At 33.7% G+C, this 21073-nt stretch overlaps 1 protein-coding gene across 4 annotated transcripts in view; it reads right to left on the bottom strand.

The window, feature by feature from the left end:
• Nucleotides 1-314: 314 nt before the first annotated feature.
• The window catches only part of CPSF6 (cleavage and polyadenylation specific factor 6), a 34399-nt gene continuing 13640 nt past the window's right edge, over nucleotides 315-21073 (bottom strand). Inside the window, exons 5-11 of one of the 4 annotated variants that reach the window (XM_044228305.1) lie at nucleotides 20476-20649; nucleotides 20235-20345; nucleotides 19253-19757; nucleotides 16745-16860; nucleotides 16118-16271; nucleotides 11896-12088; nucleotides 315-5227 (exon numbers count right to left, since the gene is read on the bottom strand). In XM_044228305.1, coding sequence (XP_044084240.1) covers nucleotides 11902-12088; nucleotides 16118-16271; nucleotides 16745-16860; nucleotides 19253-19757; nucleotides 20235-20345; nucleotides 20476-20649 — 1247 coding nt within the window. In that variant the 3' untranslated portion in view covers nucleotides 315-5227; nucleotides 11896-11901. Of the gene's footprint in view, nucleotides 5228-11895; nucleotides 12092-16117; nucleotides 16272-16744; nucleotides 16861-19252; nucleotides 19758-20234; nucleotides 20346-20475; nucleotides 20650-21073 lie in introns of all 4 variants that reach the window. The other 3 variants (XM_044228303.1, XM_044228307.1, XM_044228306.1) reach the window with 3 other exon arrangements.

Below are 21073 nucleotides of genomic sequence, written 5' to 3' on the forward strand. Positions count from 1 at the left end.
TTTTCCTTGATTCAAGTCTACTAAGATTAATAATTCTCTAAAACTAAACAAATGTTTTCTGAACCTAAGGTTTGAGAATAAAACAGCCTAGAGCTGTTTTTATGTTTTAAGCCTAATTTTAAGCTAGATATCATCTGCTTTAAAGACCATCAACATTCAATACAGAAGAAAACAACCACTGGTTAGGAGGCCGGCTTAAAGAATAAACACAGACAACAGTCCAATTTCTGTTATACTGTATGTTATGAACAGACAAGAATTATTCATAGCATACACAATGGTTAAATTATGAGCCAAATAAAAAGGACAAACTGTAAAGTATTATCAAAACTGTGTTTTATTTTCAATACAAGATAAATACCATGCTTGTTACTAATGCAGTTTAGGGCCAACAATGGCCATATAGCAAACTGCTGAACAGTCACCTAAATGCTAAAGAAAGAAAAGACAAAGTAAACATTAAACACAAAATTGCAATTACAAACATTTTAATAAAATGGAATGAGCTTTTTAATAGAAGCTAATATGGAAGTCTAGTTCTCATGGACACCAAAAAGATGTCTATTTGATCAAATATCACCTTACCTTTTGCACAGAAATCTTATTGTGAAGTCACCAGAGTCAATAGATAAAATTTTAAGACTTTCTTTGGCCTTCTGGTATTAGACAAATTATTTACAAACCGTGATTTAGTTAATTCATGGATACTGGTAATATGATACAATTTTTTTGTTAAGGGCTTTCCATTAAAAATTGTAAAACAACTTTGTAAGGCTGTACAAGGCTGTAAACTACTTTGCTAATATACCATGGGATGAAGAGGAATAAGAGTAAGAATAGACCTTTTTTTAAGGCTAAAGTCATCAATGTTATAGATGCATTCCTTAGAATACATTATGATTTACCCCAAGGATCCTTTCCCATTAAATACCACCTGAGTACTACAATTTTCAAAGTAAAAAAATAAACACGAATTCACCATTGTCTTTTAAAATAATTTAACTTACAGAATGCTGAAAAGTGTTATGAAGTAACAGTGTGACAAAAAGAAAACACCTTCAAAATGAAGTGTTTTTACTAAATGCAGGGTCTGTCCAATTATGAAATTAATGCAGAACATTTACACCCATGGCAGAATTTTAGGATGCTCGCACATGAAAAACTTTTTGTAGTATTTACTATCCGCTGATACCATTTCAGGATTTGTGTGACTTCAATTAAATGCTACCTAATATTTTAAGACTCCTTTTATAATACGTTAATATAGCAGGAAGTCTTTAAAACATTAAAATCTGTCTATACCTAACCAAGTGTTTATATGTCCCATACAAAAACCACAGTAGCTGCATACTCAGAGTGAATGCCAACAACCTGAAATTTTAAAGAAACATTGGTTAAGACAAACCTAAATCAATCTAAACTGGATACAATTGCTTGAATATTTGTAAAAATTCATATTGCTTCTTTCTAATGCCAAGAAAGAAGAATGTAAGAACTTCCTCCCAGAAGCCTAGACATTTTAACACATTTTCTATTTCAACTTACAAGGAAACTTTAATCCAGAATCTTTTGATTTCTCTAGTCAAAAATCTCACATTACAAACACAAGGAATGCTATATGTAAGGCCACATCTTAGGAAATTTATAATTTTTGGTTGAATATTTATTAAAAAATTAGTCTAAGGCTTCTAAGAGTCAAGTTGCTAAAAAAATGAAATAAATACTCCAGTGTTTAAACTGAAGGTTAATGTAAAAAAAACAACACACACACAGAGTAAGAACAGAAAAATAGAATGCTTTGCTACAAAAATCCCACTTAATATATTTTAGCACAAAAACATCTAATATGTACAATGGAGAAGCGTGCATTTAAGTACATACAACTGCTGGAAACATTTACAGACGGCTATGGGATGCAAATGAACTTAATGAATAAAATTTAAAAGGCAGTTATCTGTAAAACAGTAAGACTCTCAATACTGTATACTCAGTAAAGAATCAGAACATAAACTTCCTCTTAAAATAACAGGCTGAAGCTTAAAACACAAAATTGAAGCCATCTTATAAAATACAGAAAATGCAATGATCATTCAGGTATGAAAACCAAAATGTTGAGAGCACTCCAACAGAAAGTCTCATAGTAGCATTTCATTGTATAAAACAGTATGTATTTAGGTTATTGGCACATTTAAATACATAAGGGAAAGAGAAAGTCTTTACCCTTCCAACAATTTTCCCCTTTCACTATAAAATGTTATACAACATTCATTAAAATCCCGTGTTTATTTTAAGAACTGACCTTAAACTAGTAAAAAACAAAGCAGTATTCTCCACAGGAGAATTAAATGAAAATAATACCTTAAGCTACAATCCATAAGTTATCTGTGAACTCCAAATTGTAGTTAACTGCTTAAAAATATTCTAGGTAAAGGGGCCATTAAATGGGCTAAACTATGATCAACAGCCACTGCAACTTACTCCAAATCTTGTCTATGAAAACTGACAAAATAAACACTTCCAAATTTACATTGGAATATCCTTTCCAAAACATATATCCTTTAGCTATAAGCAGCAAAATCAATTCAAAGTGTTGCTTCAGAAGCAATAACACAGAGGTGCTGCATCACTCATTCGTAACTACTGGCTGAAAGGAATGTGACCGCATAGCACTAATAAATGCCTATGGTTTACAGTTAAACTCAAATTTGTTTTCGTGTCCACTACAATTATTAGTAAAAAGAAATGAAAAGGTCTCTGAAACTCTCTTTCTCTTTTTTTTTTTTTGGTGTCTATGTAATGATTTATCTCTTTGGATTGTTTTTGCATGTTAAAAAAAAGAAAGAAAGAGTTTTCAAATAACATTAGCTCAAAAATGACAGAGGGATAAGAAGAATAAAACAAGGCTTGCAATTTTCACCTTTAGTGCTATACATTCGTGTATTATCAGGTAGAAGATGACCATAAAAATTAATGGACAAACCAAAAGGCATTTCCTTCTGACAACATTTAAAAATAACGGACTAGCAGCAAACAATTCTAGGACACTCACATTGTCTGCAACAAAAGTTATGTAATGAAATCAGCCACATAGGGAGAAGAGTGATATATAGAATGAGCAATTAAAGGGTTCCACTGATAAAAAAAAAACCAAAAAAAAAAAAAAAAAAAAAACCAAAAAGAAAAAAAAAACCACGGAAAGAGAAATGATTTAATTAGTACAAAATTTCCAGTTTCATCTCAAGTTCAAGCGGTTAGATTTTTAGAATTCCATTTTTAAAATGTCAGAAAGTATCTTATTCTCATGGACATTTACTTACCTTTTAAGCTTACTATTAACTAATTTCCCTTGTAATATATTTATGTCCATACTTCTTCACATTAGGGCATTGTGATTAAAATATAAAAAAGCTAACGAATGACAAAACACCTACATACAAAACAAGAAAACTGATTTTGATTCAATTCTCAAATAATGTTAAAAAGGCAACTGCATTTTCAACAAGACAGAACACTTGAAAAATTTTTCTGAGAGCAAACAGTTCTGATAAACGCCAGTGATCCCATGCACAAATACTCTAATCACAAAATGTTTTAAAATAAAACTGGCAATAATAGGAATAACTTGAAATAGCTAATTTTGTAAGAACTAGTGTGATAGTGGACAAAACGGAAGGGAAGTACTGCACTGCAAATCTCTGGAGGGCTTCTGTAAGTTGCAAATGACATAATATTCAGGGTAACTAAATACTTTTAAGCATTGCCCTAAAATTTGGCTGTATTTTTAAAAAACCAATGTGTATTATCAGATCACTCAAAAGATAATCAGATCAAAAACAAATTAAACTTGCCTAGGATTTCAACTCAAATTTCTGAAATAGTGATTCGGAATGACCTTCCTATAAAAGTATCTAATCAAGTTGTCACCCTGCCTATGCTAATTTTGTAATTAAGAACACATGCCAGCCAAGTGCTTTTAATGTGGGTCTATATGCAAGGCAGATTTGAAAAAGATCTTTGATTAAGTAACTCTAGCATGAATCAGAAGGTTGCATGAATACACGTAAGAGTCCTTGAACTGGTGACAGGGTACACCTATTATCACCCATTACACATACAGGAGATTACAACTCGGTATTAGTAAGCATCACGGCCTTCCAAAATCTATAGTAACCAGAAAATAAAACTAATGCTCTCCTTACTCCCATTTGTCTGCTGCACGGCTGTATTTACACTGCCTATGGCTTCAAAAATAAACCATAAGCACTATTAATATAAAACAGCAAATAACTGCCGCATCCAATCAGAATTGTCAAAATATTTCTTCAATGCTAGCAGTTTACAATTAAGCGTTTCAGTACATCTGTGTTGTAATTAAGCTGCATTACTGTAGCAAATAACGTATGGGTTTTTACTAAAATGTTAAAACCACAAAATTTTTTTTGACCCCTAACACATTGACTGGATTGCTACGTCTGTGAAATTTTACAAGTTTACATACCATTCAGCAAAATCACAAGCTAACTAGGTAAAAACAGCTAGAAAAGCAGAATATAGAAATATTAAATATCCATGTAATCACCTATTCTAATATCAAAATCAAGGGCAAGAGACACTTAATTAGTATGTTTAATTCACTGAACGCAAGATTAGATTGGTGCATATCCAAAAACGCTATTGCAATGCTTTTTTAAAGGACAGTATAAATGTCATAGTAACATTATCTTTAGATATTGCTGAACACAAGACTTTCCCTGAGGTGTAAACATCAAATAACTTGAACAGCTTTACACATCAGCCCCATTAAACAGTTTATTACAACACTACATCTATTGTAATCAAAGTGGTGCTGTTTACAGACATTATCATATGAACATTTTTAACAAGAACAAACTACTATAAAAACAAGCATTTACTTGACGTTTTTTTTTTCCAATTGCTTGCACATTATAATGGCCAAATGTATATAACCAGTAATAAAGTTGCAAAAGCTATAACTTTTTAAATCACACAGGTTTCCTTCAAATAAAACAGTTAAGCAACATAAAAAATAAAAGTAGAGCTACTGGTTACCATTTATGCAGATTTGCTTTATTCAGATCTATTCCTGTTCATTTTATCCATGAATCCTTACAGGTTCAGTTCAATCACAAGAAGCAAACTGCTGGACAAGCGTCATTTTTCCCCCATGAAGACTGTTTTGTCTTGGAAGGTGTTCCTCTTCCTTCAGCTGTAATGTGTCAAAATTTGTGATGTAGATTTTGCTATTCCCCATAATACACAGAAAAACGCTGGCTTAACTATACATACACAAGTCGTGCATCTACTTCACTGTTACGTATTCTAACACAATAAGCATTAACTGAAACAGTAGCTGCCTTTATGGTGGAGAAATGCTCCCAATTTATGTGCTGATTAAAACTGAGACATTCTGATTTCATGCTTCTTAGTTATTACTGCCTTATTAATTTAGTGACAAGCAAAAATGAAAATATAGCAGCTGCTGTTTCTGTGATGATGGAAACATTTATAAGTCATTTTCTAAAGTATGCATACTACAAAAATAAATGGAAAAATGCTTGAATGATTTTAATGTAAATTTTTTCATTCACCCACATATCAATTCTAAAGAACTCATTAACAATTAAATGTGAACTGAATATAAAATGCAATTATTTTACAAATTAGTTGTATTTATTTGACAGCATACAGGAACTTCTGCAAATGTTATAAATCAAACTGTTTCATGTTACAAAATTTATAAATAAAATTTATATATAGCTCAGTATGCACATTTAAATAAATATGACATCCACATACAAATCTTTAGACGTAATACAAATTTAAAACATTTACTTTACTTTCACTCTATTCCACCTATATTGAAATAACTACTGTGGTATATAAGCTAACCAAAAACAAGCTAAAAAAGAATCTACAATGATAAATTTCATTGAAAACTCACACAAAGAAAAAAAAAACAATCAATTTGGTAAACTAAATTTCAAGAATACAAAAATATGCCAACTTCAGGTAGAGGTTCACAAAAGAAACATTCAATTAACTTGCAAGTAAGTCATTACTGAAACACCAGATATTTAAAATATAAGTTCCAAGAGAGCGTTTTAATAAGATGATGTAGTAAGAAGTAAAGGGCACAATATTTAGTGATATTCTTGCCATAAAATTGGAAAGTACTTTGCTTTGTAATTAAGAGTAATTAATATTCTGTCACAACTACAAATGTATTTTATGTCCTTTCCTCCCCAACTAGGCTGTAAGCATCTTCAGAGCATCAATACACATATGCACTCACACTGCCTAGCAGTAAAAACCTAAATTTTACAACTGCAAAAGAAAACAAAAAACAAAAACCCCAGATGTTTTAATCCTGAACTTTCTCTTTGAAATAGTTTCTCTTTCCCCACATTTTTAAATGAGATACTTAAGCCATTTCTAATGTTACCTTTTGTTGTACTTTTATCTTATGTTGATGAAGCTTTAGGTGGAATTATTTCATGGGAAAAAAATCTAGAAAGGCAGCTTTCATAGGTTTTATTTGTTCTTTGCAATGTATTTTTAAAAACTGGTATTAAAGACAGATAAGGAATATGTTCTAACCAGAAAAGATGCTGGGAAATTAATAAATCTTACTTAAAAAAGTATGTTCTCTCTCTAACCCTTTTGTTGCGATGCGATAGAGAGATGGGTCATTAAAGGGGGAAAAATTAAAGTCACAGCGAACAAAAAATACCCATTCCTTCCAAAAAACATGTGGCATACACTGCAACTTACTCTTATTCATCACTCCACAAAGGAGAATTTTACTACTATTTCTGCAGAGAATCCTGTTTGTGAAATTGTAACACACATCTTTTTGCAGGACAAATACACTCATCTTTTGCTTGAATATACTTCATATATCTTTACTATTAAAATTCTCTCATTTTCACCATACAGACATAAAATCTGGGGGTAGTCTGACAGTTTTTATTTCTCTTTCTAAACACTTTACATTTATCCATTTGGAAATACAAATTTTACAATCTCAAACGGAAGCAAATTTGAAGGCAATACAACCCATTTCCAATAATCCAATCCCATAGGATACTCTCAAATTTCTAGTTAGACATCTACATAAACAAAGATATCAAAAAAGCTTAAAAGTGACAAATACATTCAATGCTCATGTTTTCAGAATACCATTTAGTTGAATATGTTAATGTCAAAGTCACAGTTTCAGCTATAATTATAAAAGGAAGATCTATGTAGACACCTGTTAAAAAACTAAGACAAATGTAATCTACAGCTCTTCAATGAAGTCTCTAAAGTAAGAACTAAGTAAAATTTCAATATAGAGAAGCACCTGTATTTTGAGATAATGTAAGATCAAGCCAATACTAACAGCTCAAATTCTGAGCATTTCTGTTAAAACTTATCTAAGCAAATTTGTTAGCATCAGCATTTCTATGCTCATGGGCAATTCACCTTTTTAGTAAAATTCAAATATGTATCTGATATGGCTCTTTCACAGGCTTTCACATTAATAATCAATTAAAAGAAGTGAATATTGAATTGAAAAATATTTCAATATACTTTTAGAGATGTGCTTCTATTAGCTCAGTGAAACAAAATTCACGATTCTCTTTTCTGAAAATTTCTCCTTAATGAGAGGAATGGGGATGGAGCGGGCAAAAGAAATAGAAGATTCTGAATATAAGTCAACTCTTATAAATTAAAATTCCTTTTCGCAGTGGCTAAAACACAGTACATGAAAATTCTGTTTATTATAGGTATTTACAAAACTTCCCTTCCTACCACAACATCTGGTAAATTTCCTTCTTTCTACCTGTGGTCACAGTACTTACCTTACCTCATTTTAACTAAAGTCTTTCATTATACTATAAAACAGATACAAGATTGTTGCTCTAGGGCAGTTCACTATAGGAATAAACATCACCACAGTCAAGGAAAACTCATCTTTGTCCCCCATATTTCACAAAATGGACATTTCAAAATAAGCTACTTATGTGATTGAGAATTTCCTGTGAGGATTAGAACACCCTACCACAGAAGGCAAATTAGTAAATATGCATAGCATATATGGCACACTTACCCCTTTTTGGTTATTAGGTTTTCTTTAAAACAATGCTAACTAAATATTCATTCAAAACATTACTTATTCAGAGTGATCTAATTTACAAACTAAAACAATGGTAGTAAATTTCACACTGAGATGAAGGTGAGAGCAAGGTGACTCACATTGGCACTGAATTTTCTTTTAACAGGGAACATTAATCATTTGTAAACAAAACCCATTCTTAAACCACAGTGAGCAAAAAACACACTATACATCCATTCTCAGGATTACTTCCTACCCTCCTACCACTTCAGTTAAGGTAGCTGTGTAATAAGGTTTTATAAATATTAAAAGTAAAAAAACCTGGAGCAAAAGAAGTGAAAACTAGCAAATCCAGATAAAGCACAGCAGTTAGGACATATGGGAGAACACAAACACACACAAGGCTGGATAATATTAGGCAGATCTCAGATGACCTAAGAGTTGCAGAAATAATTTTTAAGTATCATCACCACCAGTATCATTCATTGGATGGTTAAGAGAACTTAATTTTCACATTGGCCTCAAAGTAACACTAAATCCTTATGGAGCTGAAACACATATAAAAAAACCTTTTTTATTCTTTTGGCTTTGTTTTTCCTAAATTAATGAAAAACTATAAACTAAGTAAAGATGCAAACCACCCTAAATCTTGTGCAATAACAATACAACCTGAGATTATGGTATCTATGATTAAGTCTTACAACGAAGTGTAGTTATTTAATCCATTTTCCACACAAGATGCTTAAAATTTTATCAAAAAAATGGACAATGATTTGAAAATATTAAAACCTCTTTTCAGGGAGAGAAAAAGCATGAATAAAGAGTATATTAAAAAATAATTTGGATTCATTATTTTTTGTACAGACACACAAAAAAACCCTGAATCATTAACAGAAATTTGCTGTGTGGCATTGTTCCAAACAATAAGAGGAATGCAATCTAAAAGAAAAGAACTGTGAAAATTATTTCTGTAAAAAGTGTACAATTTTAAAACACTGAACTACTTTTGTTTTGCTCAGAGTGGTCTGAGAATAGAGGCAGAAATTACAGAATATGAAATACAAGATATTTACATATTGAAAATTTACAATACTGATATTCCCATTAAAATATTACCTATTTGAACTTGATACTGAATGCTTTTAGAAAAATTAATACATATTTTAAATGAGAGAATGCAATTAACATTACCAACAGTTCAAACACAAAAAAAATCAAGATGGGACAGACATTAACAGCTTGCCAACATCATTAAATTTCCAGTTAAGAACTTGCCCTTTTAGCCATTCATCATTTAATAAATTACATTATTGTTTTATTTATATACACGCTTACTGACATTCAAGTTAGCTTCCCAGTTACTCGTACTCCATTTAGTCCATTTAAGATTTACATGAAAGCTCAAAAGGACTCATATTTAAAAACTTCTAAAAAGGTCAACAGACCCTATTATGATAATAATTAAATGTGCAGATAGTTTTCTTATTTGTTTAGAAGTTTTCACTTGAAAATATTTAATCCTAGTCCCCAACCCTGTAAATTCACATCTACATCCGCAATAAATATTGTTTGGTATAGCAAAGGTACAATATTCCAGGATAACAATTTTTTGCCCTAGAAATGCTTATGTAAAGTTTTGCTTGGATGAAGGCACATAACAATATTACAACTCAATTTTGATTAATGTACAAACAAAACATGGGAATTTTGATATGGTACACATCAGTGATTAAGAAAAAATGTCAACCATAGTTTTCAAGTTAGGAATTCATAGTTAATGTCTGAATGTAATGAAACTCAAGCCATGATATAGTTAGGTGTACCCATTACTAGAATGTAATGTTGGTTAATTCAAAGTATTAAAACGAACAGTGGACTTTTCAAGGAGTTTACCTGGCTAACTATGCTAGTTTAGCTGAAACCAGGAAGAAAAATCATTAACTTTGGGTATAATCTGGTTCAGAAGCTCCTTGATGGGCACATCCAATCGTGGAGATGTTTAAAAATGTATGGAAGTTTCATTATCATGCCCTCAATAATTAGAAGCTTGCTGATAACTGGCAAAGTCTAAATAAAGATATAACTCATACACCTGTACCTTACTATAAATGAAATGGCTGATACAGCTAAGCATTTCAAGTAAGTTGGCTAAAATTCACCTTAAGCAACTGATGGATACTGAGAATTTTTTCCTAAGATGGGATTAAGATTTATTCAACCCAAAGGGGAAAAAACTGTATCTTTAAAATTTAGTGTTTAGATTTACATGACAGAACATTTAATTAATCCTTACATCCAAAAGCAGTATTAATTTCAATGAGCTCAGTTTTAAAGTGAGAGATGTTTTGCTTCATACTAAATGTTTTGGGATTTACATTAAGTTCTATAATACAATACATGGAAAACTATTTTAAAATTCAAGTTTTGATAAATATTTAAGATGCATGTTCAAAATGCTAGGGAAGTATTAAAAATGGCCGTTCACTTCAAATAGCCCATAAAACTGTGAATAAAGTAACAGCTAATGTACCATAAAAATAAGACTTACATGTTTATTTTATAAATAGTATTATTCAAAAAGGATCTCATTTGCTAAGATGTATCTCTTACAATTAAAGAAACTGCTATTCTGCCACAAAATTACATATACTTGATAGTCTTTGCTTTTGCCCATAACAATTTAAATACTAACAATTACTGTGACTAAATTCAGGGTTTCCCATGATTATGGAAAATAATTATGTAAAATGTAGTTACCTGTAAGGGATTTGTTTAAGCCTAATTTAATTTGGATATACCACCAACATATAAAGAAAAATTATTTGTTTACAGAAAATCCTTTGTGTCACATGCACAAGCCTCACAGTGCTCTCCCCCTACTTTTCACATGAATAAATGCTGTTCACAAATATAAAAATAAAAACACGTGAAAATGAAGTATAAACAGACAAATTCCCGCTTTATGAAAAATGTACACAAGAAATAGTTTTAAAATACAGAAAAAAAGACACATGATTATGGTTTATGAATGAAACATCAAAGAAAATTATTTCAAGGTTATTCTAACCTGGGATGCATGATTTGATACAACTTAAAATTCTTAGATATGGAGTACCCTGAATCCATTTTAATTAAGTTTCGTATCTTCTTTGCAAATTAAAGGATATGTTTTCTTTTATTTTAAAACAAAAACCAGATGCCAAGAAAAGTGTCTTTTCTAAAGTAGTTTTTTAAGTACAAAAGCTCTTTCAATGCTGAGAAACCATCCTCCTGTATTATAAGCTATTATAGTGTTAGACTGTCTTTAAAAATTTTAGGGAGTCAGTTCAAGGAGGGAAACTTACTTTTACAAGTCCAAGCACTATACACACACACACACACACTCGTGTGTGTGTGTGTGTGTGTGTGTTATGAATTAACTTCCCGTATTTTGTATTTCAAATCACATGCAAACTATCTGTATAATTAAGACAATTCCAATTTTCAGATTTTAGAAGTAGACATGAGTCCTCTTGATTGTTTTCTTGCTTTCTAAAGACCATCAACAATCTTAGTTTTAACTCAGCAATACAATATTCAAGGATAAAAGGTCAAATTTTTTTTTACCTGTCATTACTCACCTGTCTTTTGTCTCAGATGTTTCCAGAAGATTAAATTCAGAACAAGTAGTTGGACCACTTAAAATGTAGATATATACTGTATAAACAATAGCCTTGGAGTTATAATTACTGTTAATAACACATATGCTAAATATAACAGGAACAAGGAATACCCACCTTCTTCTAACGATGACGATACTCGCGCTCTCGGTCCCGTTCTCGGTCCCGATCTCGGTCCCGGTCCCGATGTCTCTCTCGTTCTCTGCTTCTCTCTCTATAATAATCATCATGACGATCTCTACTACGGGATTTATGACGCCGACTCTTTTCTCGTGATCTACTATGGTCCCTCTCTCTTGATCGTTCACGTCTTCTAAAAGAAATTACTGGATTAATGCTCTCTGTAAATGAACAGCAGTGGTTAAAAGTACCAAAGGCAAAAAATTCTTCACAAACCTAGTTTAGACTTAGGATATCCTGAACTACCAATAACGATTTACCAACTCACCTATAAGCTTGAACTAGGAATTCCATTTTTAAAAATATTCACACACCTCCCCACCGCAAAAAAAAAAAATTTACCCCCAAACGAAGAACCAGACACACAGGGGCATCTTATCATCATGTAAAAGCCTAAAACAGACACGTAGTAACTGAACAAAAAACAGAAAGATAAAGGAGAAAAAGTTTCAAAAAACATGTTGTTTCAAACTAAAGATTGTACAAAAGGTAGTTTCTTAAGACATAAAAGTCATGAAATTATGAAACTTAAATACATAAAAATTACCATCAAGAGGTGACCTAAGCCTATCAATTTTATAATTGATAAACATATCAATTTTACATTTGTAACTATCCCAAATATGATTGTTCATGAGTCCCACTCCACTAAGAAACTTTCTTATATATGTTTGCTGCAGGGGGTGTGAGGTGGAGACCTGGGGGGCATGGTGGGAAGCAGAGTTCAAAACTTAGTTCTCAAGTTATGACTTGTGAGTTCAAAACTCACAAGTTCAAAACTTACGACCACCAGAAAACACTGGGATATAATTCACATTGTTACTCAATAAAAAGAATTATTTCATGAGCTGCCTTCAAAATAAAACAAGGGCACCTGGGTGGCTCAGTCAGTTAAGTGTCTGCCTTTGGCTCAGGTCATGATCCCAGGGTCCTAAGTCCCACATCAAGCTCCTGCTCAGCGGGGAGTCTGCTTCTCTCTCTCCCTGCCTCTCCCCCTGCTTATACACACGCTCTCCGTCAAATAAATAAAATCTTTAAAAACAAAACAAAAAAAAAACCCAAACCAAACAAAAACAAAAACCAGGTAATTTAACTGAAATATATTGCTTAAAATACTTTTAGAAATTCTTCTAAATTTTTCACAATTCTGGACTTTAAGATCTATTACAAAGCTATAATCATCAAGACAGTATGGTACTGGCACAAAAACAAACACAAAGATCAATTGAACAGAATAGAAAACCCGGAAACAGAACCTCAACTCTAAGACCAACTAATATTTGACAGCAGGAAAGAGTATCCAGTGGAAAAAAGACAATCCCTTCAACAAATGGTGTTGGGAAAACTGGACAGCCACATGCGCAAGAATGAAACAGGATCACCCCCCTCTTTCCAAAAAGATTTTCTTTATTTAAGAGAGAGACAGCGACATGCACGAAAGCATGACAGAGAGGCAGAGATAGAGAGAGAAGCAGACACCCTGCTAAGCAGGGAGCCCAATGCAGGACTCCGTCCCAACACCCAGAGATCATGACCTGAGCTTAAGGCAGCTGCTTAACCAACTGGGCCACCCAGGCACCCCTGAAACTGGGCCATTTCCTTGCACCATACACAAAAACAGACTCAAAATGGATTGAAGACCTAAATGTGAAACAAGAATCCATCAAAATCCTAGAGGAGAACACAGGTAGCCACCTCTTCCACCCTGACTGCAGCAACTTCTTACTAGACACATCTCCAAAGGCAAGGGAAACAAAGGCAAAAATGAACTATTGGGGCTTCATCAAAATAAAAAGCTTTTGCACAGCAAAGGAAACAGCTGACAAAACCAAAAGACAACCGACAGAATGGGAGAAAATATTTGCAAATGTCTTATCAGATAAAGGGCTAATATCCAAAAATCTATAAAGACCTTATCAAACTCAACACCCAAAGAATAATCCAATCAAGAAATGGGCAGAAGACATGAACATTTCTCCAAAGAAGACATCAAAATGGCCAACAGACACATGCAAAAGTGCTCAACATCCCTCAGCATCAGGGAAATACAAATTAAAACCACAATGAGATACCACCTCACACCGGTGAGAATGGCTAAAATTAACAAGTCAGGAAAACGACAGATGTTGGCAAGGATGTAGAGAAAGGAAGCCTCCTACACTGCTGATGGGAATGCAAGCTGGTGCAGCCACTCTAGAAAACAGTATGGAGGTTCCCCAAAAAATTGAAAATAGAGCTACCCTATGACCCAGCAATTACACTACTGGGTATTTATCTCAAAATACAAATGTAGTGATCTGAAGGGGCACGTGCACCCCAATGTTTATAGGAGCAATGTCCACAATAGCCAAACTATGGAAAGAGCCCAGATGTCCATCGACAGATGACTGGATAAAGATGTGTGTGTGTGTGTGTGTGTAATGGAATATTACAAAGCCATCAAAAAACGAAATCCTGCCATTGCAATGACCGGGATGGAACTAGAGGGTCTTATGCTAAGCGAAGTAAGTCAGTAAGAGAAAGACAACTACCATATAATCTCACTGATATGTGGAATTTAAGAAATAAGGCAGAGGATCGTAAGGAAAAAAAGAGAAAAAATGAAACAAGACAAAACCAGAGAGGCAGACAACCATAAGACTTTTAATCATAGGAGACAAACTGAGGGTTGCTGGAGGGGAAAGAGGTGGAGGGACAGGGTCACTAGGTGATGGATATTAAGGAGAGCAAGTGATATAATGAGCACCAGGTAGTATTTAAGACTGATAAATCACAGGTCTGTACCTCTGAAACCAATAATACATTATACATTAATTAATTGAATTTAAATTTTAAAAATGTAAAAAAAGAAAGAAAGAAATCCTGCTAAATTCTGAAATTCACAATAGGGAAGTTAACAACTGCCTGTAAGCTGAAATACCTAGAAATTCTTACTTAGTAGGGCTTAAAAAATTTAGAAGACGACTATGTAAGGTATAGTCTTCAGCTATGACAAATTTGTTCAGATACAAAAATCCTTACTTACACTGGGTCAGAAAGGTACTAATTAGAAAGCTGAGGACCATGACAAAGACAGGGTCCTTTCCCTTAACTTAATTAAGATTCTAACACCAGATAAAGTATACTGTAGATAGATCTATGAATATCATATACAGATTAAAATCTACCTTTCAAAATATGTAAAATTTCAAAGTTAGCTGTAATACTAAAAAAAGGAACTACTTAATTAGAAAACTAAGAATAGACCATTAACTTCCTTGTTCTAAATATTTACTTAGCACCTGTTCTGTACCAAACACTGTTTAGTCATTAGAAATACTGCAATGAACAGGACAAGTAAGGCCTCTTCCATCTTCCAACATGTATGTATTCTAGTGAAAAGAAATGTGCAGTAACAATAAAGAATAGGGGCAGCTGGGTGGCTCAATCAATTAAGGGTCCAACTCTTGGTTTTGGCTCAGGTTGTGATCTCAGGGTTATTAGAATGAGCCCCATGTCAGGCTCTGTGCTCAACACAGAGCCCGCCTGGGATTCTTTCCCTTTTCCTCTTCTTCCCCCTCAAATAAACAAACAAACAAATAAATGAATAAATAAAATCTTTTTAAAAAAAGACTACAGTAAGTACTGTGACTACGGTAAATACTATGAAAGAAATAAAAAGAACATGACGTAATAACCTGGGAGAAGACTTCTTCTAGAAGTTAGATTGAGTTAAAGCATAGATAATAAGAAGTGAGCTATGTGAAGAGCCAGGGAAAAGGGTTCCCAGCAGAAGGAATATCAGGTATAAAGACACTGAGGTATTTAAGTATTAATGGATCAAAAGGAAGAGAAGAGAGACCACCACCATGACTAGAGAATAGTGGGCAAGGGGTGAGGTACACAATGAGGATAAAAAGACAGGCAGGTATCACATACTGCCTCAATGTTTAGAGTCTTATTCTAAGAATAACCGGAAACCTTTGACGGGCTTTAAAAACAAGAAAACACCTTACATTTGATTCAATATAAGAAAAGAAGGAAAAAAAAAAAACCAATAATAGCTATTGCATAAACAGTAATAAGTAAAATCAAAGTCCTATGTTAAAGTCCCAAACACAGTATTTTTTTTTTTGGTAAAATAACAGTTTTAAATAGACATGAGACAGGAAAGTTTTACCTTGATCCAGAACCATAAGACTTGGATTCAATTCCATGAAGGCAATCTTGCAAAGAGCTAATAAGAACTTTGCAACGATCATCAGCAGATACTTTGGATTGTTTAATTAAAGAAATTGCAGTTACCAATGTCTCAATAGCACTCCCATAATCACCTAAGAGGGAAAAGAGAGACTGAAATCAAAGAAATTGTTTCCAAAATACCATCTAACCATTTGGGTTAAGAGTAATACATCATTTTATAAAAGAACAAAATAACTGCAGAAGATGTCTTAATTTTTTTAGTGTTTTACCATTTGGAAAAACATTTTATGTGCATGAAATTAGCACAATTTGTTATTATTACTGCTGTGTAAAGCAGGTTATTAATTTGTAAATATGAGAGTCAAATTTAAGCCATTAAATGTAAAGACTAAAATTTAAATCTATACCTAAAAATTTAAAATTATGGATTTTTTTCATTACTTTGACTCATAGCTCCCTTCAATGTCTTTTAAATAAACACAGATATGATTTGGGAATATGAATATAAATACTAAACGCAAATGACCAATCTTCAAGATTGCACATAGTTTTAGGCCATTCCTGATAACATAAATAAGAAATATTAATACAGAAATACACAAACCAGCACTGGCATCAGACACAGCTCTTGAAATAGCACTGCTTGAGATTGCCCTATTTCTATTCATGATTTCTTCAAACTCAGCTTCACTCAATGGCGTTCTTGCAGTATCCATTTCCCTGTAAAATAAATATAAACCTTAAATTGCACTCAACAAATTTTCCAAGTTAGTCAGAACAGTATTAAACAACTCATACTAGTTGCTTTTGACAAATGCCTCAGAGCTAGCAGTTATTTTTCCCGAGTGAAGCATACTATTTATCCTACAAAGAGAGTAAGTCTCAGCAAAATTCTCTTACTCCACTATCTTTCAGCTGAAATAAAGTAGCAACTTAGAAACTTTGCCTTTTGGAGGCCAGAGATAATGTATTTACATATCTACAATATAATATTTTTCAGAGTCATACAAAAAGAAGACACAATAAATTGTTCTGATGAATATATATAGCATAAAATAGTTATGTATTATTATTATCTTCTATTTATATATATTTTTAAATGGTGACAACAAAAAATACAGGCCTACACAATTAAGGAGTTTGGTTACATTTATGTTTGGATCCTCTAGGCACAGGGCCCAACTTACAACAGAAGGATAACAAATGTCTGATTAATGAATAGAAATTCAGATGTGGACAAGATCTTAGACCATCTTGTTTACCACTGAATCCCTGGAAGAGTATCAGGCAAATAAAAGATAGTAAGTGTAAACTGTTGAAAAAAATGGATTAAGTGCCAAAATTTTCTAAAGCTACTTGACAACTTTAAAAACTACATGTAAATTATGTGTCAACTATATTTTCAACAAAAAAAAAAAACCTGTACATGTACAGTACAGGAAAAGGAAAGTCTTGCCATCTGAGTTACCAGTTACTAAGTAGGACACTGAGTTGAGGGACACACTAGCAGTTCATTCCAATGAAAGGAGGAAACAGTTAATCTAACTTTTTGCAGGCTTTTAAAATATTACTGTTATTACCCAAACTTTATAAACATCCTGAGCAAATTACAAGTTGTTCAAAATAGACGTGTAATTTCAACTAAATGCCACGACTTGTGCCAATTCTATCCCTCTTAAAAATAAAATCCCATGTTAAAATAATGAGTTTTCTCTCATTTTTGGTAAAAAATTAGTCATTAATAACCATCCCCACCATTCTTGAAAACCTAATACTGCAGAAATTCTGTTATGTTAGGAAAAGGATATGAAACTCAAATTTTAAACAGTCAAACCAAGTCACATAACCCACTCTTATATTCTAATTGTGAACATTTAATATGAAGTCACTCACTGGAATTAAAATGAACAGAAGTTATATATTAGTTCAACAGTTCTAACAGTTTTCTAAAGAAAACAGCATTTTAAATAAAAGATTTATTTATCTGAGAGAGAGAGAGAGAGAGAGAGAGCACAAGTGGGGTGGGGGGTGGGTCAGACAGAGAAGGAGAAGCAGACTCCCCACTGAACAGAGAGCTCAACTTCAAACTCGAAGCCAGAACCCTGAGATCATGACCTGAGCCAAAGGCAGACACCTAACCAACTGAGCCACCCAGCTGCCCCAAAACAGAATTGTTGACAGTCAAATAGATACAACCTCTACAAACAGATAATGGTCAATGAGTTTTGCTTACAACATCAAAGTTATTGCCACGTGTCTGTATAACTGCATGGAATTAGGCAGAACCTCAAATCCATTCTTTCAGGATGTCATCAGACAAAATGAAATACAAAGTAGTTTAACAGTGATAGTTTAAAAATATAAGCTCAGAAGAAATTAAAGGGGCAAATTCAAATAGTTCTTGGAGAGTAGAAACCTAGCTCTCTAATTATGTTTTGAATATAGACAGTTTTTAAATGACTTTCAAAGGGCGCTTAGAGATCACTTACTTCAATAGTGATTTCCACCGAGCTCTTCTTCAAGCATCACCATTACTTATTCTAATTTCCATAAAAACTGTTTTTTACAAACCCAAATATACTTGTAAAGCACTGAATATTTCCATTTTAATTAAAAGTTGATAATTTGCTACTCAGGACTCCTGATCAGCATGAGCTAATCAATAGTAGTACTTATATAACAAACTGATCTAATTCCTAAAATGAAGAAACTTTAGTGCTCTGTGTAGTATCCCTAATGGTAAATTGAGATTCATTTTACAATCTTGTAAGTAGTTTAAGGATCCCATTTCTCACTTAAATTATCTTTATTAAACTCTTTTAACTTAAAAAATAATGAAAATGAATCCCCAGGATTTAGTGACTTGCTCTAAATCATGCAGCTTTATCAAGTGGCAGAAGTGGATTACTCCCAAAGCTGTTTTGTAGGTCTTTCACCATATGATACTGCCTCTTCTAATAAGAGAAAATAATACAAAAAATTAAATATCTGGGGAAAAGGCCATAATTTTAAAAAAAAAAAAACAAACAAAAACCTTGGTGATGAGAGTGTGTGGAGTATCTTTCATCAAACATATACACCAAGTCTACTGTCATAGATACATATAACTTACCTTCCAGGAGGCCCATAGTCACCCCTATCATATGGTGGGGGTCGGCCATATGGATCTGTTGGTGGTGGACCCCGGCTATCTGATGTAGGCATGCCGCTGTTAGTCGGTGGAGGAAAGAAAGCTGGATTCACATGTGGAGCTGGTGGTGGGGCACCTGGAGGTGGTCCAGGAAGATGCGGAGGAGGAGCAAGTGTAAGGGGTGGCCCAAGAGGGCCAGGTGGGCGAGGTGGAAAAGGGCCTGGAGGTGGAGGTGGTCCCTGCTGTGGAGGTGGTGGACCAGGAGGGGGGCCGTAGCCTGGAACTGGAGGTGGAGGGCCAGGAGGAAGCGGACCCAATGGAGGCTGCCCAAAAGGTTGTCCAGGAAAAAGAACTGGTGGTGGAGGGCGATCTCCTCGATTAGGAGGCCCAGCTAAAGGAGGAGGCAGAACCTGACCAGGAGGTGGAGGACCCGGTGGACCAGGTGGGCCTGGAGGACCTAAGGGTGGACGTGGTGGAGTCTGTCCAGCTATAGAATAAAGGAGAGAAAAGAGGAGAGGAGAGGAGAGGAGAGAGAGAGAGAGAGAGAGAGAAAAGAACACTTCAATAAGGTATTTTAACCTTTATGCCAAGAATATACTTTTAAAGCACAACTCATAGACCAAGATTCTTTCTCTTTAAATGAAACCCATAAGGTAAATGCTACACTAACAACTACAGAAGTGCGGTATATCTTTACAAATTTAACTAGTTCAATTTATGCTTAAGAAAAATTATTGAAACAAAAAACGTTAATAAAGATTACAATGCTTAGAGATAGTTTCCATCTTTCAGCGTACACACATTTCTTACAGTGAAATCACCCACCTTATATTCTACTCTGATGCCAAGCTAGAAAGTGAAACAAGGAAAAATGGTCTTGAAAGGATTTTTTAAGAGGTAAGAAAATAAGACGGATGTAAATATTCTATATATAAGTCAAGCAAGTTTGGAGAAAAATAAAGACCTTTTAGGCCAAAAATGGGTATTTCCTCTATGCTGTGCCCCATATGCCATGGAATCCTAGTTTCCAGGAACAAAGGCCGAGTTCCTTTAACAAGATGCTTGATCAAATTTCCTGGATTCCAAAAATAGCATAACAAGGAGAGTAAGTCACATTAATAATGCATTACTTGAAAAAGAGAGAAAAGGAAAAGAGGTATTAAGGTAGACACATTTTATCCATGGTAATTTAAGAAAAATTTTACCTGGAAAAGGTGGGGGTGGCCCTCCTGGTCCTGCTGGTCCAGGAAATCTGTCCCCACCGGGAACAGCCCCTGGAAAACGGCCCCGTCCTCTACCACCTTGTGGAAATGCTGCACGTGAACTGCCTCCTGGAGGACCAGCTTTACCTTCCCCAGACATTTGTCCTGATTGTGTAGCTGCAAATATCCAAATACTCATAAATAGCATTTATTAAAATACTCCTCTGAAATGTAACCACTGCTATTAGAAACAACTCTATTTCAAAGTTCACGTATGCTATAGGCTAACTTGCGGATGTCTTGGGCCTGTCCACACTACATGAGGAAATACTGGTTAGAAAACATTCACATCGAGTCTCAAAGTATCCAGACTTAAATGTGTTTCCAGTAAGTAAATATGAGTTAATTTCAAAATACCAGTACTCTACAGCAGCCAAGACTAAAATTCTCCCAATAGAAATCTGAATTTCAGGAAGCATAGATTATTTTTTATCCTATTCTTCAGTTAAGTCTTAAGTGCTAAAGCATTAAAAGAAAAACAACCACTTGAATTTCTGTTAACTGCATGATCATCCACTTGATCTCTTTAAGTGACAGCATT

The sequence above is a fragment of the Neovison vison genome, chromosome 12 (assembly GCF_020171115.1).
Source record: "Neovison vison isolate M4711 chromosome 12, ASM_NN_V1, whole genome shotgun sequence".
Lineage (NCBI taxonomy): Eukaryota > Metazoa > Chordata > Mammalia > Carnivora > Mustelidae > Neogale > Neogale vison.